Here is a 25,510-nt window from a genome sequence, read left to right on the forward strand (position 1 = left end):
TTAAAAAATATATATTCTTCTATCTTCTTCTTCTATTTCTTAGCATAATATTGTAAATCTTTATTACTCTGTGACATCTTTATTACTAGGCAATTATGGTGACTTATTCTACTGTTTCTACCCATTATTAAATGCTTAAATCTACATGTAAATGTGCGAAAAAGTGTGGAACCAACCAGTGTATTTATTTATTCGGACATTTAATCGGACATGTTTGACCTTGTCTAACACAACAACTGTCACCTCCAAATTTGAATAATGATGTTGTCTTTAAATACCAGAAAGGAGGTACATTCACTTCAAAGTAGTTGAAGTGAAGTTGAATTAAATACTTAGTCTAAAGTCTAAAGTGTTAAACATGCTGCTTGGCACCCTAGCAGAGTGTACTTCTGTTTCCTTATAAAGAGGAACAAATTAATACTGAATGATGACAGGAAAAATACTTCAATCTACAATTTTCACCAGCTTTTGTTTGAAAATAGATCTGATGTCCATTCAGCATCATTGTGTCTAATGAACACTGTCTGCTGGATTTAATAAAAAGACATGACAAAAACACATGTATATATTATCCTGTCAATATTTATTGAAGCTATAGGCTTTAGTAACATAACAGTTTTTCTGTGTGTATATTCTAACAAGCTGGCAGATTAATAATGACTGATAATTCAGCCATAAATGTGATGTGTGAATATAAATTAGGAGATACATGTTGAGTGGAGATGATGAAAATAAACTTTATGCATGGTACTAAAGAACAACCTACTTGAGCAAATCACTTTTCTAATAACTCTTAATTCTAGAAACTTGACGTTAGCCCCTTAAGCTCCTGGCTACCAATCATGTTTTAATTAGGACTGATTTTGTATTCATGGTGCAATAACATGCACATGTGTACAATTAAAGAAACCAAAAGGTGGCTGAAACAATTAAAGTTTGACTCAATTAAAATGTAACTCACTCAGACTTTAATGTAATAATTGAAAGTGTACCCGGAGCAGCATTATGTCTGCTAATGCCAGCAGGGTAGGCTGGAAATTAATTTCTGTAGCTCTTGATTCCAGAGGAGCCACAACTGTGGTTGAACCTGTGGGCTTTCTGTGCCTCAGTGACCCACCACACTGGTGGTCATATATCACAAGTGACTGGTTAATTATAAGGAGACCATTTCAAGCGTGTAGGGTGCACTGTATCTCTGTGCATATCTAGCACGACAGAGATAAGAATAGTAGCCCTCCCTTTACATTGTGTAAGCTCAATGATATTAAATGACCAGGTATAAGCCGAATCGCATGAAATGAGCCAGAAGGATTTAAAAAAAGAAATACAAATTATGTTGTTTTTTTCATGTAGAGTGGATTGGCTAACTGAAGTATTTGATGTAATGTCTTGATAGTATATTAAAGATGTCCAAGTTCCACTTTGAGTAATATGCTTGGCGGTATGGACACCAAGATCTCAGGGAATGGAGGATTATGTTCTGTAACATGACATATGAAAGACTCTAAACTGCCAGTCTTTACTGCATCTCATTTTGGTAAAATACTACCTGTCCTCCAAATGAACCCAAACATGTCATTTCTCTGAAAAAATCTCTCCCCACTTCCACACTGCTACAGACAATTCAACTGATTTATTTTTTTCTTCTGAACTTCACATCCTAATTCCCATTGTATTATATCATTCCCAGTGCTGATGAGCAAGAAATGCAAACAATTATGCCTCACCTATGCTTCCTCTTTTTCCAATACTCCAATCACTACGTTGCATCATGCATCGTGCATCATGGATAGTTTCTGGTCTAGAGATGCCACTGAGCAGAGAAAATTGCTTTTTTTCTCTCTCCTCTCTTGGCTGTCAGATGGAGGCTTTGTTTAAGGCCCGCTGCAGTATATCTCACAGGACTGATCAAACAACGACTGTGACTCCATTGTGAAGGCAAAGTGGTTAGTGTTAATGGTAATAATTCCATGCGTCGTGTTACTGCTTCCTGCTCCCCTTTCTCCAGGCCTCTAAAGCATCTCTCAGAAATGGCTTCATCACTATCGATTACATTTAATTCCGATGGGTGGTTCTAGCAGATTTGTTTCTGTGTGTGTGTGTGTGTGTGTGTGTGTGTGTGTGTGTGTGTGTGTGTGTAGGTTTGACATTCTCCAACACTGCCTCCAACAGTGCCATTTGCCCAACTGTATGAGGAACAAATCTTAAGCTCTAATAGTTTATCAAGTAGATCAAAAGATCCTCATTCTGTGATAGTTTTTCAGTGAATACTAGGACAGAGGAGTCCATAACTCAGAGACTGAGACCACAGTAAGGCAGTGATACACAGTAGCTAACAGAAACTAAGCATTTCACGTATGCTGATATATAGTATTCTACTCTTGCAACTATTTACCAACACAGTTTGGCTCCTGCCAGTTAGCCCCTCAAGGGAACAAATCAAAAAGAACCAAGCAAAGGAGAAACAAAAGACTAACGGCAGAATGACAAAAAGCAAAGCACAACGACCACCATCCTTGCAACAGTTGTTGGAGTGTGTTTGATCGTGTTGACGGCAAGGATGAGAGCACAAATCACTGGTTTCACATAAAGGCCTCTAGGCAAGGCCGGGGAATGGTACACCATTGTAATGCAGAATTGCAGTACAATGCTTATGCAATAGGATAGTATAGGCAGGCGCATTATAATACCTTCCAAGACCAATTTGCCTCAGCCTCAACCCTGGGATAGTGTTGATAGCAGCTCCCACTGGTATGACAGAAGGACTGCTTCAGGAAAAACCAGCCTAAATGACAATTCAGGGTGACAACCTCATAGGGTTAGAGAGATGAGAAATGGAGAGTACATTTTTTTTAAATCCAGTCTGTGTATTTACAGAATGTGTTTTGTTTTTTTCTATAACCTTTGCTGTTCCAAATTATATATGTAATAGGGCTGTGAAAAGTAGTTTAACGTGTCAAAAAAAAATTGCGCGATTGACGCAGCATTCGTTTACTGATTTGTAAACAGTAACTTGATAAAACATAGTCTGCTGCTGTACAAAAGGTGACATTATTGCCTTGTGGTATTTAAGTAACGTTAGTGGAATTAGGTCATTTAACGCACTCGCCATGGACCCGTATGGGATCTGTGCTTGTTTTCCCACGGTGGCATCTTGAGGCATTTTCAGGTCAGGCAGGTAGTCAGTCTGTCAGCCGCACTTCATTAATAAGCCTCTAGAGGGGGCGCCGTGGGCCTATACAGGATCTGTGCTTTTGATTACTTCCTGTAGCGGCTGACCAGCCAAGCCATCCTGGCTAATGATGGAGAAGGACAAGGATGGAGTTTTAGGCGGGGAGTTTCAGCTGGCACTTGAACATGTAGCTATAAAGAAATATGCCTTTCAAGCTGAAGTTTGATGGTTTGGATGGAAATGACTGATCTGTAGTTCACAGGGGATAGTCTGTGTTTTCAATTAAAAAGATGCCATTAAACAATCTTTTATTTAAAATATACTTGCTTTTTACATTAATTTGGTGATTTAGTGATTAATTTGGTCATTCTACGTTTAGAACAATATTATCTTTTAATTTAATTAATATTTTTATATAAAGGGTATATTTAATACAGAGAATCAATACTCAGCCTGAATATAGAGGGGATTTGACCTCTATATTCAAGCTGAGCTCTGCAAATGACTAACAGCATAATGCTGAAATACTACTAGTACCAAATCAAGACAAGTCAAAACAGACTAATCCATAGCAATGCCACTGGCGAATTGCTAACTAACAAGCCAGCAAGCTCACAACAAACAAACCCACACAGCCAACAAATAAAGTCCTCAATTTCACCTTTAGTAATATTGGATTATAAATTGAACTCTATCTCTATATTCATAATAGTGCAGTACCTAATGACTGAGAAAGTCATTTTTACAATAACTACTGAAAAACAGATACAGGACATTTCTCTTTTATAAAGTAAAAAAAAAATACTATTGTTGTTTGACAATGTGATTTTTTTTTTTACATTTTTCATTATAGGAAATGAAACAGAAGCAAAGTTTAAAGGTCCCATATGGTGGAAAACGGGATTTCCCTTGCCTATTCGATTATAAAGAAGTTGGATGTGCTATCTAAACATTGTAAAAGTATCAAAATGCACAGTAGCCAACTAAATCCACACAATCCATATTAGAAAACCGAGCCTCTAAATGAGCCGTTAGGACTTCCGTAACTTTGTGGCATCACAAATGTACGCTCATTATCATTTTTGTAATTATTATTTATTTGTATATTTATAATTATTCGTATGCCCACATTACTGTACGATAGGGTGACAATATGTAAACCTACTTACTAGCACTACAATAAAAATCAGGCTTGCAGAAAGGCACACATCTATAAATGTTATTATATTTAATAACGTTGAGACCTAATAGGCTACTATAGTGCGCTGATAAGATTAAGGCTCAAAATAAAATGTTGCCCAAATTCCCTCTTTGATATTATCCTTTTCTTTGCTTCATTGTTATATCACACTCAGCTCAGCTGACTCATACTGTGTACGCATGGTGTGCAGCTTGTGTGGAGGTACGCACATTCTCATGGCATTATCCTATCCTCCCTCTCTCTCTCTCTCAAATTCAAATTAAAAAATGCTTTATTGGCAAGAATGACCAGATCAGTATTGCCAAAGCAATGAAATGTATAAAACAATGTTATGAGCAACAACAACAACAACAACACAATTTTGATTAAAATAATTACATATCCAGTGGATAACGTCATGAGTGAAATAGTGTCTGTAAATTCCTGAAGAGAAATCACCCTAAGCTGACTCAGAATATCTAGATGAGGACAGGATGCATCAGTAAAGAAAATAGATTGGGAAATCCAAGACCTAATGTCCTTAATCTTATCTAAAAAGGTTAAAAACTTTTCACAGTCAGCATTTGAGAAAACAGAGACACCAGGGGGAGCAGGGTACACAAGGCAATTAATAGTACTGAACAAGAGCCTGACATTATGCTGATTGGTAGTGATTAGCTAAGAAAAAAAAAACTGCTCTTGCATTTTTAATGTTTTGGTTCTTTATATGTTGGTAATAGAAGCTTAGTAATGTCCCACTTCTGTTCAACTCTTCTATAATCCTTTTTTCAGGCAATAGATGCTTTAATTTATCTAAGGGCATAAACTGATGGATTTGGATCTAGTTTTTAGTGGGTCAACACCATGTAAGGCTGAAGAACATAGACCATTAACACAATTTAAGAGATCATTTGCATGGGATAGCTCAGCCAAAATATGACTGAAATTTGCAAACAGGGAGGAAACTTGTTGAGCACTTTGACCATTAAATATGTGAGAGTGAACAGTACAATTAAGAGACCCAAAAGTCTTCCAAAACCAGAGAGCATATTCAGTCCAACAGTAAAAACTAAATCTAGGTATTGCCATGGTTATGGGTTGGGTCAGAGACATGCAGTTTTGAATTAAAAGACTCAGAAATATTTTAAAGGTCAGTGGCAAAGTCATCAGATGTATCATCAATGAGAAAAAATGATGCAGCACAATAGAGGATTAAAATTCAGAGAACTACGGCAAGAAGCTAGCGTTAGGTTTAGAGGGGTGACAGACAACCACATAAAGAACAGGATCTGAACAACAGACCTTGAACACAACCTCAAAGCTAGATAATTCTTCACCACCCCGGCCACTAGTCCTAAGAGAGCTGATAAAATCATAGACCCCATTTACACCTGGCATTAAAATGTGTCTTGAGTGATTGGATATCTATCTGGGTACGCAAGACACATTTTTGATAATAAATGGAAATGTAATGTGGATAAATCGCATCCCAATATAATCTGGATGCAAGTTGCATGAAATGTCAAGTGTAAATGACATAATACACAGGGGGGCACAATTCAACCAGCTGGCTATGCTCAGTTGGGAACAGAAAGTCTAATTTTGCAGAGGCAATAAAATCATTTAAGATAAAAGTCTTATTGAAGAGTGATCTCACATTAAGAAGAACTAGCACTACATGGACAGCCTGACTGGAGGGGCTTATGCAATAGGATAAAGGCTGCATTTATTGAAGAGGTTCTTTTTGTTGACAATGAACAGTGTGTAAGGCCTGACACTAATAAAAACTGAAATTTGGTAGGAAATTGAATTAACAGTAGGACTGTAAAGGTGGGAAGGTGACGAGCTAGTCATTTCCTACATTACATTGTTGTCAGTCAGCCAGGGCATGGGCTCAGAGTCAGTTCCATGTTGCACTTTATAAGGTGTTTGTCTGCTCTATTTGGATGCAGGCGACCCCAGGCAAAAAGGTCAGGCCTGTTCCAAAATGCTTTGAAGTTGTCCAGAAATGGGATTCCCAACAAGCAGCAGTAGCCTTTAAGCCAGATATGTAGCTGGCAAATATGGTTAAACTTGATGGCCCATGGTAATGGGCCAGAAATATTGCAGCGTTTGCCAATATCCAGTATAATTAATAAGGGTTTTAAAATCATCCTTGAGTGTTTCTGATTACTGAGACTTGGTGTTGGACCATGTGAACGGATGGTTAAGAGGGGAGAATCTCTCCAACACCTGGAACCTGTTATTCAGCCACAAAGCTTTTATGTGAGGTATCTGTGCATATGTGATCATTTATACATTTATAAACACATAGAAATAAAATTAAAGCATTAAAAATATTATTTTTAGGAGCATACCATGGCTCAATAGATTAAAACCCATGTACTGGATGTGACTGACATGGCATGCCCACTCCATCCCATCTTTCCTGTCACTATCTACATTTGATTGGACAGTGTTACTTGCATTTGTAAAACTTCCATTAGGTTCAGACTATTTTGATACATTTCTAACACAAATCCTTGTATCTTTTTATTAGGAAGCAAGCAGTCTCAAAAGAAGATAAAATAAACTCCTAAAACAGACAAACCTTTTCACTGGTTGTTAACATGCCACATGCATGGCTTGGCTTGGCTTGTATTGTTATATTGTAAACATGTAAATTACCATCATGGGGTTGCAGCCTTGAATACATTTAAGAGCTATTCATTTAAACTACTGTATTTTGAGACAGTGGATCATGTACTGTACATGCACAATAACAATGAATGTTTTACAATAATTGAAAGCTATTCAATTTAGTATAATGAATAAGCATCATTAAGGTTAAGAATCCGGAAAAACATATTTGCATAACAACTATATATACAAGGCCATGCTTATAAAACTCTGAAGTGAGGGTTAAAGCAGAACACTTTCATTAGAAGATTAGTAAAATAGCAAGGACAGTGACCAGCCTAGGAGAGACTAAAGGTCTGCTGAAAGAAATGCTTCCCTTGGGACAGTAAATATGCCTTTGTAAGCACCATACTGTACACACATAGTCAAAGCTGATATTTTGCTTACGAATGTGAACATTACCATTCTATAAATTACTTCTGTCGATGCATAGAATTCAAGCCTAGACGGGAAATAAATGTTTTTTGTTACACCTTCCAGTAATTCAGTGTAGATTCAAAAACATTTTAACCTGTGACAGCACCAAGTTGGCTCAAAAACACAAAGGAATATAGCCTACGTGATTGGCATATAGTAACAAAATCAGTCAGTATCACGATACCGGACAATTTGAATTTGTTTAAAACTCCTAAAAGATTTTGTCCAGGAAAATGACAGTCAATGTCATTTCATTTTTTTTTGTCAAATCCACTGGGTTAAGAATAAGATTAGAAAACACCCATTAGAAAACAAAGCTATCTGATCTCTGTGTCAGCCAATGGTCATTTCAACCTGTGTGCTAATATTGATATCTGCCCCTGTCTGCTAGACAGAGCTCATATCCCACTGCTAAGATATGATGGAGAGACCGTGTAGGGAAAGGGTGGTGAAAAGAAGAGAGAGAGGGGAGAAGATTGCATGAGTGAGTGAGAAACCGACAGCTCAATGCCAAAAGAATAGAGCGCTCAGACTCAAGCCTGCCACAGAACTGACAGAATCAAACTTAATGATGTTCAGTCAAAGAGCCAGGAGACACCTTGGGGCCGTGAGGCCAAACCAGTACACCTTGTTTCCTGTTCTGGCTGCCTGGATATGCTTCCATTCTGCCTTCCCTCCTACCTTGCATCTGAAACAATATTGTCTCTTTTTATACAGATTATCTCAGTCCACATGCAGAAATCCCCATTCACATGTACACAATAAAAGACTGCATGCACATGCGCTCGAACTGCACACATATACCTGGAAAAATACACATAAACATGCTCAAGCACATATACATCAACAACATACCACATACCATTCTCCTAGAACTCATATCGAGCAGAAATCAAATGTTTAACGAGGAGAGATGGGCATTTCAGGGAGGAATGAAATAAGGATGTGCTTCTGATGTGATACACAGATAGCCCCACGAAACCCTACCATGCTCACACAGGGAAAGAAGTGGGATGGGGTGTTAAGGTTCAGGTAATGTTTATATTCCTTGGGCGGAGGCTGGGGTGTTGTTCAACCAAGGGTAGAAGTTGAAGGGGAGAGGGTTGGAAGTGCCAAGTAAAGCAGGTCAGCAGTGTGCGGACAGCAGTAGGATGTATGAGAGGGAGGTTCACCTGAGGACAGTGAGAAGCAAGAATGAAACAACAAAGACAGGGAGGAAGAGGAGAAGCAGGTTAGAGAGAGAGTGAGACAGAGGGAGAGAAAAGGTTGTGCAAAAGTTGTAGTGAGAAAGAGGGCAGTGGGGGGCATAGTTAAAAGATGAGATGAAAAAGAATGAGAGGAGAGACGGTGCTTTAAGGGTGATAGAAGAGGAAGTGGGGCTGCAGGCATGAGAGGGTAGAAGATGAGAGAGAAAGCGGAGGTGGACAGAGCAAGAGGAGAGTGAGTGGAGAAAAGCAGGAGATAAGAGGGGAGATACAGAGAGAGAGAAGGTGGTGGTATGTGCAAGGAGAGGTGTAAAAAGTCAATGATAGAGTAGGTGCGAAACATGAGACATGAAGGCTGAAAGTTGGAGATTGAAGGGAAAAGTGAAGGGGTGAGGTTGAGAACAGAGACTGGGAGGGATGGACAGACCTATAAAAAAGACACAGCAAGGAGAATTTATGGTGAGATAAGGAAGCTAGAGGATTAGAAAAGTATTGGCATTAAGAAAGGTGAGATGAAGTTACAAAAAAATAGGCAAGCAGAGAGGGGATTGTCCACTGAGAGATAATCATGTGGAGAAGTGAAGAGAGTGGCCTTAATAGTTAAGTCCAGAGGGAGTTAAACATTTTGGCAAAAGAAGGCCACAGAGGTGTGTGGGAGTTGGGTTATCAGCTGGAATAGAGGTGTGTGTGTGTGTGTGTGTGTGTGTGTGTGTGTGTGTGCGCACGAGCCCACACATGCATTCATAGCTGGTTCATGCCTGGTTGTGAACGTGCGTGCGTGCATGCGTGTGTGAGAGAGTGTGTGTGTCTTGCATTGCTGGAATGAGCCAACACCTTCACCACCATGGACTGTGTCCTTTCCCACAGGGTAGGCCACTGGGGAAACTACTAGAGGGCAGATATCTCTCCAGTTATGTGCTCTGCACCTAGTAAAATTGTCCAGCATTGTCCTAACAGCCACTGACCTAGTTTTGAGCTGTTTTAAGCAGAGGAAGACTAGAGGGGCAACACAGCCTGCTGGGACTCTCACCGGGGAGAATCTCTGTGGCAGCCAGAGCAGATACAATACACCAGACCATGAGTACCTCACTAGGAACTTGCAAGTGGAACATACTGGTTAACTATTTGGAACTGTTGAATGAGGAGAATTGTTGGAAGTTGGATTTCCTCGGACTCTACCGGTATAACCTGATGTCTATCTCCCAGAGAAACCCGGAAACCTGGAGTCCCACCCTCCCTTGGTCTCACTCCCTCTCTCTTATGCTGTCTCCCTAGAGTGTAGAGTAGATCTCCAAAGGAGTCCCGGAAGTGTCCCGACCGAGAAGAAAATCATTCATTTACACCCCTGCCCCTTTTCCAGCATCTTTAAATGAACTGACTCTTATTTTGGGCTCACACCTTGATCCTGGCTCTCCTTATTTCATCTGTTGTGCTGAATTCACCTCCCACCAGGCCACAGAGAATGCGGGCACTCTGAGCTTCGCCATTGAATTCAGCCAATATATGGAAGGAAGTCAGGGTCGGCATGACAAAATGGCTATTGCTGCCCTCCTGCAAGGACAATCGAATCTGCTGACTGCCATTGCTGCACTGTGCAAGTGCATCCAAGCCAAACAGGAGATGAACCTGATGGTTGCCATCACTACTTGGCCCCAACCTCAAACCAAGAAACAGGTAAAGACATTCCTTGGTCTAATTGGATATTACCGGCGGTTCATCCCAAACTTTGCCACTGTTGCAGTTCCATTGCACGACTTGACACAGAAGAGCCTACCTAACTAGGTAAAGTGGTCAGCAAAAGCAGACAATGCATTCAATTCAACAAAGCCTCTGTGGGGAACTGGTTTTGATTGCTCCAGACTTCTCTAACAGATGCTTCTACCAACGCTATCCGCAATGCCTTGGAGCGTGGGTAGGGTAGGTGGCACTACAGTACTACTGCGTTGCATTGCTGAATGAGCCAACACCTTCAGCACCATGGGCAGCATCCTTTTCACAGCGTATGCCACTGGGGAAGGTACTAGAGGGCAGCTATCTCCCCAAGTATCTGCTCTGCACTTGGTAAAGCAGCCACAGGTAAGATGCATTGTAATAATGGCCACTACAACAATCTAAGCAGAGGAAGATTAGAGGAATGGCAGAGGCTGCTGGGATCACTGTGGCAGCCAAGAGTCTAGACAAAGTGGAATATTGTGGTTAACTGGGACCCTACCATTATAACCTGGACATGGTGCCTCTCTCCTCAGAGAACGCCCTGGCCCTGGCCCAGTCCCCAGACACTGGAAGCCCGACTCAGACCTCTTCTGCTCTTTCCCTAGGCAGAGTAGACCTCCGCAGGAGCCCCGGAGGCACCCCAACTGGGAAGAACTTCAGTTTCACTTATACCCCTCACCCCTTTCCCTGCACCTTTTAAAAAAACCTCTTATTTTGAGCTCACACGCTGACTCTGGCTCTCTTTATTTCATCTGTTGTGAAAATTCACCTCCCACCAGGCCAGGTCCCCACAGTGTGTGTGTGTGTGTGTGTGTGTGTGTGTGAACCATGCAGAGAAGCACAGATGGCTAGTAGAGTGGGATACAGATATGGGGTGCGTGGGAGTTTATTTTCTTGTCTAGAGGAAGTAGCTTCCACAGGGTGTGGAGGGAAAGGTCAAGAGAGTGATTTGCACATGTCCAGCAAACAGAATAGTAGACACCAGTGTGTGTGTGTGTGTGTGTGTGTGTGTGTGTGTGTGTGCTTTCTTAGGTGTGTACCACATACCATAACTGAGATGTGCAGCAGATGCATATGTTCATGTAGGACATGAGCTGGCTCCCGGGCCGTGGGTTGTGTCGTCTGGGCTAGTAGCTCAGACTCAGTCATGGACACATGGAAGTACAGTGTTCCATTTTCCAACCACTGCTGCTTCCAGTGTACCTGGGAAATATCTTCTCCTGTACCTGACATCTCTGTGGAGAACAAGGTGAGAGGGAGAAAGGGAAATAGTGAGATCAACTGTTAAGCCATAAGCAGTTGACATTTAAGCTGTGTGTGCGTGTGTGAGAGAGAATGCATGTGTGCTAAAATCTGTGTGTGCATATCTGTTATTATGTGTCAACAAAAAGCACATTAGTCTGTGAAGAATAATCCAAAGTTCAGATGTGAGTGTTAAGTTATGCATTAGTATTCCAGTGCAGTGCTTCATCTCGATGCACGTCAAGACTCGACTGCTCCCAGAAACCCGACTACATCAACACAGGAACTCTTCGATGACTGGAAATAGACTAGACTTCTAAGCCTGTTATCATAAGCTTTGCTATGCAGTCAATATGGTAAAGATTGTCTATTTGTAATTGCATTGCTTAGATTTACTGACATCTTTATGATGACAACTTTTTCATCCAGGTTATAAGTCAGAGATTTTGTCGTAAATCCAAAATTGATAATTGGCAAGTGTCATAGTAAATCAACCATCTCGATCAATACAGCACCACGGGAATTATGAAGAAAATGAATCATCGTTGGCAATGTGTTATTCCTTTACATTTGTTTATGTTGTGGGGCCAGAAACAGGCAGTACAGTCTTTACAAATGGGAAAAAGACAAAGGCTATGTCACTCTGCTATTTATCAAGCTCGATTCAATTTCACTGTCAATAGCAGTTGTAGAAATGCTGTCTCACCATGCACTGTCCTCCTGTTATCTCCATAAATCATCAAGCATCTTGTAAACCTAATGAAACATTAGCTCCAAGCCACTGCTGGCATTAGCATAAAAGTGTACATCATCAAAGGCAAGCTGGAAACATTTAAGAGAAAAGGATTTAAGAGAAAAAAAATATAGCAAATTTGAAAAAAAAAAAAGACCCAAATTGCAATTTAGAGGGCAAATGGCAAGAAGAGAGGAAAAAGAGGGCAGGGGGATTGCCAAATTACCTAGTATGGATAATGGCCCGAGATTGCAATGCTATAATGCTATCAACTGAGGGTGGTTGTTCAGTAGATGAGTACTGAGAAGCCTCAGGGAGCTTCTGATTGTGAGGCTTGATACAGTATTTGTCATGTGGCTGGGTGACAAGGGCATAGACATCTGCTGGTCCCTGATCAGTGGCAGGTACCGAATGATGGATGGCTTTCACTGGCAATGGTTATTAACCTGCTGACTCTGGGTCAGTGGACATGGGTGGCAGGGGAGGGTTATGTGAGCTCTGCTCAACAGTGACCCCACCCCACCCCCGCCCCCCACACATACACATACACACACACACACACACACACACAGGACTTCAAGGGCAACTGGGAAGTAGGACTTTTTTCCGGTTTTGTCTGTAATAACATTCCTTATTCCATAGCCTTCATAGAATGATAATACTGCATTATTTTTAACATATAAACAATGGTAGTCATCATTATCTTTTCTAATAATGTAAATCTTTCTAAAAGGATTTTTAGAAAGTAAATCTTTCTAAAAAGATTTACAAAACCTTCCTTTAAGCATCCTTCCCTCTTGTAACTGACCAGTCAGAGGGTCTATACTTTTGCTGACTACAGCCTATGATACATTTTTGTAGGCTGTGAATAGGGATGCACCGATGCCACTTTTTCAATGCCGATACCGATTATGAGTATGAAAGTTTAAGTATCGGCCGATACTGAGTACCGATCCGATCCATTACTTTTACTGAACAGTGCAGGCTTACTTCCTTAGTTTGGGGTCAATGGACAAAATTATTGAGATAAAATCCTTGTTTTTCCCACTGTTGAAATACAGGCTTCTATGTGCCACAAATGCATAAAATCAAGACAGTTTGCTTTTATTTCTTACATGTTACTCATGGCTTTCGGTATCAGATTTTAGTCTTGGGTAAAATCTCCGATACCGATATTCCGTTTTAGCCGGGTATCGGCACCGATACCGATACCAGTATCGGTATCAGTGCATCCCTAGCTGTGAAATTCTAAAATGCTGTCACTCTTTATGTTTAATATCTGGATATTCAAATAAGGAGATATGCTGCTTGACCTTTGACCTTGACAGTGGATGAGGCTTTGTATGCTTCATTGTATTCATGTTGGCTAACAGTGCTGGCTAACAGTGAGGTGGTTCTTGCCATCTGTTACTGTTTAAAACAGAGCTTCTATAGCTATCCAGCTCCTGTCAAATTTACCTTTGAACTTTGTTCACATGCTGTATGTGTTTCAGATACCTTAAAATAACTCTGATTATGCAGAACACTGACGCTTACTGTACTTTGAGCCAAATCAGAACAAAGTGATTTTCTTGTGAAAAACTGAAAAAAGCTGAATCTTGCAATAATAAAGCAATCAAAAGCAGGATGGATGGACAGTAACAGTGATGGTTTCCAGGGTCTGTTACCTAGCTTTTAACTACTGTATGTAGATGAGGAAGCTTGGTACGAATGCTATTTAAAGACAAAAGGATTTTGTGTGTGTGCGTGTGTGTGTCCTTGTCTTTTGTGCTCTGAGAGTTGTCATTGGGCACTAAGCCAGACGTTACCAGGATATAGGGGTACAGCCACAAGGTCTGTTTGTAATTCATTAGGAAAAACACTATTTATGTGTGCACGTGCATGACTGCACGCACACATGTGTATATATGTGTGTGACTAATGCCTGTGCGCTCCTAGCAAGGACTAAGTCCAAGGACAACCCTGAGGAACTTCACAAGCCCCCCGAGCAAATAGGAAACGTATGGCAAGGTTCACTCTGTATGAACCACAAAGAAATGGTGACATACCTTGAGGTTGGATCCTTAAAGGGTAATACGTACAATTTTGAAAACTCATGTCATGGCTCGGAATTGGAGGGAGCCGCAAATTTCTGCCTGTACCTTCTCCTCAGAACAACTTCCGGTAAGCTACTGTGTAGGCCATGCAGCACTATTGTATTCACCCTTCTCGGACACTTGGCTGTAATGGCATTGGGGGATGGATATTGTATTATTCATTGCATTATTCATTCATTGTTTCAGACTTTAAAAACACACAAAAACAATAAATTTACTTCTACATTTTCATGGCTTTGCGACAACATGAATGCATTTGCACTCTCTGAGAGGGTTTGTCTGTATCCTCACCTGTATGATTTCTCCCAGCATGACTATAAGGACACCGGGAAAGCATTCAACTCCTGGAGGGAGATAGCAGAGGCTATGGGATGCAGCGTGGAGGACACAAAATAGAAATGGAATAGTGTGCCGCCATTTTGTTTGAACGGCAACAGGAAATACGCGCTTTCACCTCTGACCTATGACTGTTTACTACCCCACCCCCTTGTTTGACGGACAGCCTGCAAGTAGCTTAAGCACCTCCTATCGTAATGTTCTGAAAAACCATGAAGGTTCAGGGCTTTCAGAAGTTTGTTTCGGGTGGCTCTCAGAAGCATTTCTGACGAACCATAAACCAGGCTAAAAGGTAGAAGCTAATGACCAAGAGTCATGGCTATCATGTTATACCGAGCTGCCCGAGTGACAATAGATGGGAGACTGACTTCAACTCTAACAAACTTTCCTCACTTGTTGCTGGTGATAGGATACTTTATTGAATGTTCACTACTACAGTGTGAATTGTTAAAAGGGCAAGCTCAAATTCATTGGGATTCCCCTATAAATATGGATGGTTTTTTTAGTTCAATAATAGTTCAATAATCTACCAAAGCATTTCATTAGTCATTTGTTATTGAGAGGTAAAAGTGAAACTGCAAAACAATAAAAACAAAGATGAAAACCTTGGTTTGGTCTTTGATATTATTCTCAATAAGCTTGCATAACAGAAGGGACAGGATTTTTTGGAGCTTGGCCCAAATCCTTGATAAAGCCTTTTTATTCTTGGCTCAGTCCGTCTGCAGGTACTCCAGATATCCCTGAGTGAAATCTATTGAACATTCAATGTCAGCAGAACTCTTATTACCAGGGCTGGTGACCCAACAAGGACTCGCTCTGCTTCTTGCTGTCTTTCTCTCCATCCATCCATTTTTCTGTTTATCTTTCTGTTTCTCCCTCTCTATCACTTTTCCCTCTTTATCTCTCTTTTTAATCCTCAATTGCCATGTTTGGCAAGAAGTGCTGAGTGCATTATTAATTTCAAACCTTCACTGTCATTTTCACATTCATTACCTCCTGCCTTGAGCTACAGCGTTGAATTTCCTGAGAGCTGAAACAGTTTTGGGATAATGCAATGATGAAAGAATCTTTGATGGAGATAAATTATGTTTGCTATCAAAAACAAGTATTTATTATTTATATGAATTATTTATTTATTTATTAATTAACATAATCAAGGGCGGTCTTGCCATTAGCAAAGATAGGTGGCTGCCTTTTGGCCAGAGGGCCACACAAAAGATAAGAACAGAAATAACTACTAACTAATTTATTTTGATGAGTTTAAAAGAAATGTACTTATTGAAAAACACCCCTCGTTTTGTAATAATAACACACACACACACACACACACACACAGTTAGTCAGGCTATAGTGGCCTATTCCACTTGACTTCTATTTGACTTTGAACTCATTTTCCTTGCTACTGCACCAGTTACTGCAAGAGAAATACAAAAAAATAAATAAATTAAACAAAGCTACCCAAGCGGCACAGAAAAACAAATAAGAGAGAGAGGAAATTAGAAGTTTTTTTGACAACTTTTTTCATTAAAGAATCAATTGCGGGTAGTGTTTGCTGCTAATAATATTACCAAAGCAACCATTAGCTCCACTGCTGGCACCAACAGCAATAATGATGGTGAGTGTACTGCCGAGCTCAGAGCCAAGGGCAAGTAAATATTAGAAATGGTGATAATGATGAAGATGAGGAGGAAGATGACCAGCATCAAAACTGACTGACACCATGTGAGTGTCAGAGAGAGATCAGCTCCTGTGTTCTTGTCAGCGCACATGGAACACCAGCCTTTGCATGCATGTTTAGCTCCTGAACATCATACAACAATTGTTGATATCCTGTAGCTCAACAAATGTGTAATAAAAGAAAATAAGCTGCCTTGATTCCCATCATTACTAATGAGACTGAAAATGAATTCCAAAATAAAACTATACACCATCAAGCTGTGCGGTTGATGTTCAAGTGTTTAAATTAATATTCACATGGTGAAGTAAGACCATCCGTAGTCTTTACTATGAAAAATTATCCAATTAGCAGAAGGATGGGTTTTCGATGGTGGTGAAAAATGACTTCCTCCAAATATTAATTATGCAAAACTTGATGATTATAGATACAAAGAGAGTGTTGGTGTAGTGAGCTGTGAAAGAACTACACAATTACCAGGTGAAACACTGTAATTTTATCCCACACCTAATTTATTGTACAAGTCTCTTTAATCCTTATCCTCAGACTACAACCACAGTTTCTATACGAAATGTTCTGATTCATTTTGAGAACATAACAATGTTCATCATTGTTACTACCTATTTGCGTGATCAATAACACAGTCAGAAGAAGTCTGTGATAATTTCTATAAACCTACTGCACCAAAAACCAAAACACTGCAACCTATTTGACTGGATAATCACTGTCAAAGTCATGAAAGAAATGAACTGGAAAAACAGTCTGACAGCTCAGTAGTCATGCCCACAGACACAGAGAAGAAATATGGGTTCAAAATAGTACAAATGCCTGTATTAGACAGACATATATATTGTGTGGAAGCTTGCAAATGCATACATGCCCCCCCTCCCCCCACCACACACACACACACGCACACACACACACACACACACACACACACACACACACACACACACTCCCAAAAGGTTGGCATTCATCAGTTTAAAGGTGATCATAGCAGCGCAGAGTCAGTGACTGTGTGGGCCTGACAGCTCCATGACAGTTTGTCAGCTCGGCAACAAGCCCGTGTCATCAACGCTTACCATGATGAAAGCTGGCACCCTAAAGGCACTTTGCGCCTGTCATTACACATGTGGCATAACGCGTCAGTCTTCCACTGACTGTGCCCCACGTCTCGCGGCTCAGGCTGCCTACAGTATGGATGCCTTGCCGGTCTCAATACAATGGGCAGATGCATATTCAATAATTCATATCAGAGGGTAATGATGGACTTTCACAACCTCAATGGGTCTAAATATCTCAGCCCAAAATAGAAGCAAGGACAGAGAAGGAGAGGAGAGAGAGGGAGAGAGTGAGTGAGAGAGAGAGAGAGAGAGAGAGAGAGAGAGAGAGAGAGAGAGAGAGAAAGAGAGAGAGAGAGGTATAAACACATTCTCCACTGGATATGTAATTATTTTAATCAAAATTGTATTGTTGTTGTTGCTCATATGACATTGTTTTATACATTTCATTGGTTTGGCAACACTGACATTGTCATGCATGCCAATAAAGCATTTTTGAATTTTTTATCTGGAATATTAGCATACCTCCTAGGCATTCAAATTCTACCTTAGAATATTTGACTATTGACTTTGACACTGGCAGATTCTGCACGATTTCACTTTTCAAACTGCTTTGTGTTTGTTTGAACAGTTCATCAGCAGGAAAACAAACAAGGTAGGAGAAATGCATCTTTGATTAGACACTAAATGGTCGAAATGTCATATCCTCCCATTCCCGAAATGCTAATTGTGTCATTACCATTTCTAAATGACCTGGTGTGAGCTATGGAATATTTAGCCACATGCAGCATTAGCTGAAAAAAGGCATGCAAGGTTCTCCCTTCCGATTTAACACCCAAGCAACTCACCCTATCGTCTTATTACAAACACTAATGAAATAGCTGGCATTCACATAAAGACCATTGAAAATGAACACAATTAAAAATGCATCAAGAAAATGATGTTTTTTTCCAGGCAATGGTGTTATGTACACAGACCTGCCAGACAGTGAGGTCTGGTGTGCGTGTGTCTGTGTGTGTCTGTGTGTGTGTGTGTGTGTGTTGAAATAGTTGTTACTGTGGGTGTACAGCAGGCATGCATGCCCTAATTTGGCTGGATCTGGAGGACTAGACTACGACCAACATTTCATCACCACGAGGCACCACAGACACAAAACTTGAGATAATTATAACATCATCATCAATATCATTATGACAGCAGAATGGCTGATTATGCCACCCAAAACGGGAAGAAGCGAGGGGAAGACATGAGGAGAGAAGAACTATGACATTTGTATGAGGGGTTGATAAGAGTGATAGAGAGTGACAGAGAAGGAATAGGGGCAGAGGAGAGGAGAGAGAGAGAGAGAGAGAGAGAGAGAGAGAGAGAGAGAGAGAGAGAGAGAGAGAGAGAGAGAGAGAGAGAGAGAGAGAGAGAGAGAGAGAGAGGAAAAGTACTTTTTATACAGGTACATGCCACGTGTAACACATACAGTAGGCCTACATATCACATATCAGTGACCTAATGGCAAAATTCCACCTCAAATTCCACCTTCTCAAAATAAAATGTACAAAGTGTACAAAACAAGCAAACAAACAAAAACAAAACAATGAGACAGCTTTGGATAGTAATTTTGAAATAAATAATATTACTGCACATAGGCCCAACCTGGTTTCTTTTACAGTATCTACTTTTTAATCACTATAGACCATTTGCAACATTTCTGTTAACTCCCACCCCCCTTAGTTACTGTTGTTATGTCCGACAAACTTTGAAGATGAACGCTACCATACACACTACTATCCGCCTCAGCGGTTCGCCAACAACACCTTTTTACCGTCTTATGTCCTTGTCAAGAGTCAAACTGCTACAACAAAAGCCGTACTCCAATACTGTCAGTGTGTCGGAGGCTCTGTTAGAGCAACACTGTCGGATGAAGTAGACAGATGAGAAGCAAAACGGTCAGCTACAACTAGGAGCTGGATCTCTCCAGCTATGGAAACATATATTAGAATCACGGCAGTAATGTTAGTATCAGTAAGTTGGCCTTAGAGGATGTTCTAGGAGGACAATGTCATGTTTTATTTAAGAAAATGAGCATATCCACATTTTCTGCCAGCCGTATTGACCTATGTGCAGTCACAATATCTCCTGCTGTAGAAGAGACCCATTCGCTGGGTACAGTAAGGGGTAAGCAGCAGGGAGGGTAAATTACCTAACTTTAACCCTCTAGACCCCAGTAGAATTCTAGAATATTGCTGCAGTTCACTGGGAATTCTCACTTAAATCAGCATTTTCATGCTCATTCCAAACAAACAGCTATATCTCAAAAATAAAAAGAAATTGACAATCACAAGTTTTTCCATTTAAAAAAACACTTTTTTTTACCCTTTAATTTGGTACCAAATACATGGCAAGGCGATTCAGGGCGTCTCCTTCAGTGTCATTCAAAGTATGACAACAAAACAGATCCTTCCTATCTTGGCTAACGATAAGCTTTCAAAATACATACAAAACCTCCAGCGCCTCAACCCACACAGTAATAAGGTCAGATAGTAATAGTCGCCAAACAAATATGGAAAAAGTTGCCGCAACCCGGCCAGTCCTCCTACCGACTCTTCGGGGTACTGCCTCCCGGAAAACAGCGTCCGTCTCCGGCGGTGAGCCAGGTAGGTCCCGCTGTTTAGTGAAGGTGATCTTGTGTCTTGTTTTATCGAGCAAGAACAAGCGATTTCGATCAAAAGACTTCAACTCACAATGTCTTCGTAACTTTCCACTACATACGGCGGGTCAGGTTCTGTCTGACAGCTTCCAGAAGGTTTTAAAAGCGTGACGCTTAGCCGGCGAAGTCATTTTTACCGGTGGAGGACGACTAAACCCAGGGAAAATCAAACGTCTGTGTCACCAGCTAAATTTTCCGGTTCCGGTTCATCGATGACAACTTGAAGTATATATAAAACAAAGCTGATAACTTGATTTTCAATTTTTGGTACATTTTAAACGATTTAAAAATGACGGGCGCTCTTGGGCGCGATAGTGAAATATAGAACGGGCGCTATGGGGTCTAGAGGGTTTTAAGCTAACTTGTGGCTGCAATGTCGTAAGTGTGCTGTCATATTTGAAGTGTTGCTGGTGGTACATGCTATCATGGCTTTACACAACTTACACATTGTATGCTTCTTGTCAACAACCTTTGAATCATTTTCATACTTTACTGGAAATCCAAAAAACAGCCAAGTGACTAAGAAGCCAGAGTGTCCTCAATCTCTATCTGACTTTTACCATTCTACCACTCTTTTACCATTGACAACTATAAACGGCTTGCTTATAAATAGGAAGAGGCACACAATACTACGGAGCTCTAACAGGCAAGCCACACCATACATGATCTGCCAAGCGGGTAGTCCCACCTCCATTCATTTTCTATGTGAAGTGAGAAATTTGCTGCGCAACACACACTGGGATAGCTTGCGATGCAAACCAAGCACACGAAGCAGAGGAAAGGGTGGGACAAATGTTGAAATTCAGTGAACTTCATGCAAATATGCGCGGTGTTCGTCATACGAGAACAAATCCATTTGGCCAAAAAAGATGACTGCACAATGCTTCTACCAGTTTTCACCTACTTTCTTATTACCAGAAAGTAACATTAGCTGCCCAAGTATGTCTTTTGAGAGAAAATAGATTACAACGGTGTGGGGATCCTGAGTTGTATGACCCCTCTCTCCCTACCTACTGGGATACCGATGGGAAAAATGCTGCCTGTAGGAAGGAGGCAGATATTGCTGTTGCCATAGTGGGTCTACACAGGCTGTTAAGATGGATTTATCAGTGAACTCTGCAATCGTTGGCAATAGTTTTTCCTCAGTTGATTTGGATTGATTGAAACATATTTCTCCAACTCCATGTTCCGGTTATTAAAAGTTTACACAGCTACAGTATCCAATCTCTTTTAATATCATATTTGGGTCAGACAAAGTTGTTAATCCCAACTTGCTACCACTAGTCGACATGCCCCGAAGCAACCAATTTGAGGGGGCGGCCACAGCTCCATGTGAGTATGTCACTTCTGGTGTTGCTTGGCCGTAAGGCTGGTTCATACTTCATGCGTGGCTACACATCGGGGAGAGGTGTCGTCCATGTACCTTGGTGTTCATGCTCCAAAAGGACTACACCAAACCCCACACATACAACAGCTGCTCACTTAAAAAGCTGTCACTAGCTGTTTCTCATTGTCAGGAGGATGCTGCTGGCTCAATCAGCACAGCAGGATCCAATTGTGTTGATTCAACACCGGTTTCTCTGGATGACCTGTATTCCACGAGGCATATTTAGGTCAGCCAGTCTGTCAGTCAGTCATCGATACTTCGTGAGATGGCCTCTAGAGGGCGTCTTTGACTGCAAGATGCAGTGTTTCACATACACAGGCTCGTCTGTGGAGCAACGCCACAAAATACGAAGTTGGTCAATGTATAGAAATTGATCTAAATCATTCTCTAATGTACCTGATGTGCGCATCACATCATGTCTGTTAGGGGTGGAGCCAAATCCGAATACGGTATTCGAAAAAGCACAAATAGTGGGTTTTTACGAATATTTATTTCGTACAAATATTTTAAAAATTATTTGTTTTCGGGGAAAAAAAAAACATGTCAAATAACAGCGCGCAGGTCGGGACTTGTAGCATAGCGAGGTTACATCGCTGTCTCTGTCTCTCTCCTCTGCTGTCTGTCTATGTGTCATGAATGTATAAATAGCTGCAGGTCTGTATATCTGGTGGAGTTGATCTTTGGCTGAGTGGTCAGCGCAGTCATCCGTGGTCTGGGAGACTGGGGTTCAAGACCTGCTGTGGGAACCCTAGTTTATTGAAGAACACTTATTTTAACACTTTATCCTAAAATTAGAAGTGTAATAAAAACAAAAACAGGATTGTTATGCCTATTTCCACTTTTATTCGAATACAAATACAAATAATTTTGCTGCCTCAACAAATACAGATACAAATACAAATACTGGGCTCTCTGCACATCCCTAATGTCTGTCATTTGGCGATGCACAGACCAGTAGACCAGCAGCATTGTACTCAATCCGACAGAGTCTAACATTGTGAAAACGAAAGTGAATTTCTCATGATGAATTTTAAAAAACAAAAACACCTCTAATAATCTTACTGATGCACCACTGAATTACAGCAGGGAAGAAACTCTCACTTAGTAAAAATGGCAATTTTCCACTATTTTTGTGTGATTGATGAAACTTGCGTGGTTTAATGGCACTAACTTCATGGTCCTGGTATCAGAATCTGGCACTCCAGTCAGGCCTGAGCAAATGCCCCAATTAATGGAAGTCATTTCAATTACATTTTGACCATTGGTCTGCTAGAGATTGATTGTCCTAAGAGTATTTACAATGACTAAGGCAAAGCATTTTAAACCAGTACGGTATTTGCTCTGAATACAGATGTGATAAAGAGTGACAGCCATTCCAGCTAATGTAAAGGGAGGAGGGAGAATGTAATTGGATTTGAGCACAGTGAGACCAGCTTTGTCCCTGGAGTTCTGAGTGGGGTCCTCTGAAGGATCTTCTGTTAACGACTGGCCCTGCCAGCGCCACTCAGGCCTTATCGCTGATGTCCACACCCACACTTGCTCCTACTGTGCTCAATCACAGCGGTAGCCGTTGGCCCGGGCATTGACCACCTCCTATTGAAAACCAATCATATTTTCAGAGACATCACCAGTGAGCCTCCCAGCATGAAGGAGAAGGTGACTTGTGACTTCAGAACACACAACCAGGGTGCAGCAGTAACAGTATTAGAGGGTAGCAGTGAGTGCCTTAAGTAAAGCAAAATATATCCACATCCTTTGTTGTTGTAAACAACCCAAAAGTTAAATGAAAGTTATAGTCTTATATGCTTTGTGCTTCCGTAAGACTGTTCTTATGGGCAAATGAAACAGTATGATACATTCAAACTAGCAGAAATGTCACAATACAACATAGTTATCCACAAACATAGTTAGCAAATATTTCCCTATACATTTTCCTAAACAATAGTGCAACAACAAAGACAAATGCAAAGTAAGCCATGAATTCTAGAACAGTGTTTGCTTTATGGTGGGACTGACAGACCTTTGGGAGCCTGCTGTGACGGAGTACATAGAATAAACAAATAACTGCTTGCTATTGGCCCTGCAGTGGCACAATGGGACCTGGTTTATCTCTCATTAGCAGAGAACACATTCTGTGTGTGTCACTCATGTGTGTGGGTGTGTCTGCGCATGTGTATGCACGCGCACATGCACGTGCCTTTGTGTGTGTATGCCTCTATCGTCATTCAAGGTCACTTACGTAATCTTCATCTCATATACATATCCCCCTTCCCCACACACACACACACACACACACACAGCAGCTTTTAATATGCCATTGAGTCTCAATATCATTTTTAAGACCAAAACTCCATTCTACAGGAAATTAGCATCATTAGACTACCAAGAAACAATAACAGGGTAATTTATGTGTGGATCTATAAATGGTTTGTCTCTTGCGCTGTTCAGGATTAGTGAGGCAGGCGGCCAAAAAAAGCAGGACCCCTAATGTATTTAAAGTGACACATTAACAGGATAAACAGTCCCCTTATCTGCTGAGTGCATAGGCTTCTTCTAAAACACTCCAATCCCATTAACAAGACCTATTCTGATTTCACATCTCTTCTCTCTCACTATAATGTGGAGCTTGTCCACCGGTGGGGCTTGTCCAACGGTGCCAAAGTGGGAGGTAAGGGTGCAAGAATACACACATTAAGATTTACTAATCCTTTGTTTTGGCCTCTCCAATTGAGACCGCGGTCAAATAAGAGGGATAAAATGCATTGACACAGGGATATTATACTGCACTTAAGCACTCATGAAGGTCTGCTTTAAAGGAGAATACAACTCAATTTAAGTATATCACCTGTTTTGACAAGGAAAGTCAAAATAAAAATTATAATTTGTTAACATGTACAGTTTGCTACCAACACGAGAACTGAAATTCTTATGCCCTCAAGATGTGCAGTGTAGACACTAAATGAGAAGCTTTGTGTTTTCCTTCTTTGAGCTTTTATATCCAAAAGCTTTACTCGATAGTAATGAGGTGCCACGTTTCGACAAGGCTTATATAGCATAAATACAATTATATTAAAAATAATTCTGGATACTTTCAACATCACCCGATTGTCATTGCAGCTGTTCAAAAGTGTAACATCGATAGATCAGGGGCTAGGCTTGCTTATTTCCTTTGACAGGAATTTCTGCCCGTTTCTGGATATATGTTCACTAATCACAGATGCTAGGACACTGCTCTGTGTAGTGTCCTAGCATAGGATAAAACTGAATATATAGAGGAATTAATATATTAGTATCTTTTATTTAACACTGAAATATTTCCTTTAAAAATACGTACAACAACCTGACAGCCAGACTTTTGTGTACAGTGCTGCAGGTGGGGAAAGCAGGTATAAGACAAAGAGGAAAAAGGAGAGAGCTTGACACTAACAACAGCTAAAGAATGCACAATGCTTACATTCATTCCACTTAATAAGTAATTTTGCTAAATAAAATATCAACAATTACAGAATAAATACTGTATTATGTGTGTTGTGCATGCTGAAACCTTCGAAAGAGAGCATATGCTTTTTCTGTTCCCAGAGCAGATAACATATGGTACCCCAAGGGGGCATTTGAATGAGTTTTGTGACCTACACTTCCTGTTCTGAACAGAAAATAACACACAAATACATGCATGACACACACACAAATACTCATGCACTAACAGACATTCACACAAACACCAAACGCACATGCACAAACGCATCACCATCATCACCATCCCAACTTTTCCATAAAGGTTTTTGATTTCTCTGATCCATCATAATTGCATTAATGTATGCTAATTCCCATCTTTTCCATTGCATTCTCAGTGAGTGCTCCAATAATTCCTGCATAAGAAAAGTCATTCTTGACAACAACAAACATACGAGAG

At 40.6% G+C, this 25,510-nt stretch overlaps 1 protein-coding gene across 1 annotated transcript in view; it reads right to left on the reverse strand.

Annotated features, from left to right (window-relative positions):
• astn2 (astrotactin 2) overlaps positions 1 to 25,510 on the reverse strand; it is a 441,429-nt gene that overhangs the window by 372,867 nt on the left and 43,052 nt on the right. The window contains exon 3 of the mRNA XM_078288520.1: positions 11,414 to 11,601. Coding sequence (XP_078144646.1) covers positions 11,414 to 11,601 — 188 coding nt within the window. The remainder of the gene's footprint in view (positions 1 to 11,413; positions 11,602 to 25,510) is intronic.

Source organism: Centroberyx gerrardi, chromosome 2, assembly GCF_048128805.1.
Source record: "Centroberyx gerrardi isolate f3 chromosome 2, fCenGer3.hap1.cur.20231027, whole genome shotgun sequence".
Lineage (NCBI taxonomy): Eukaryota > Metazoa > Chordata > Actinopteri > Beryciformes > Berycidae > Centroberyx > Centroberyx gerrardi.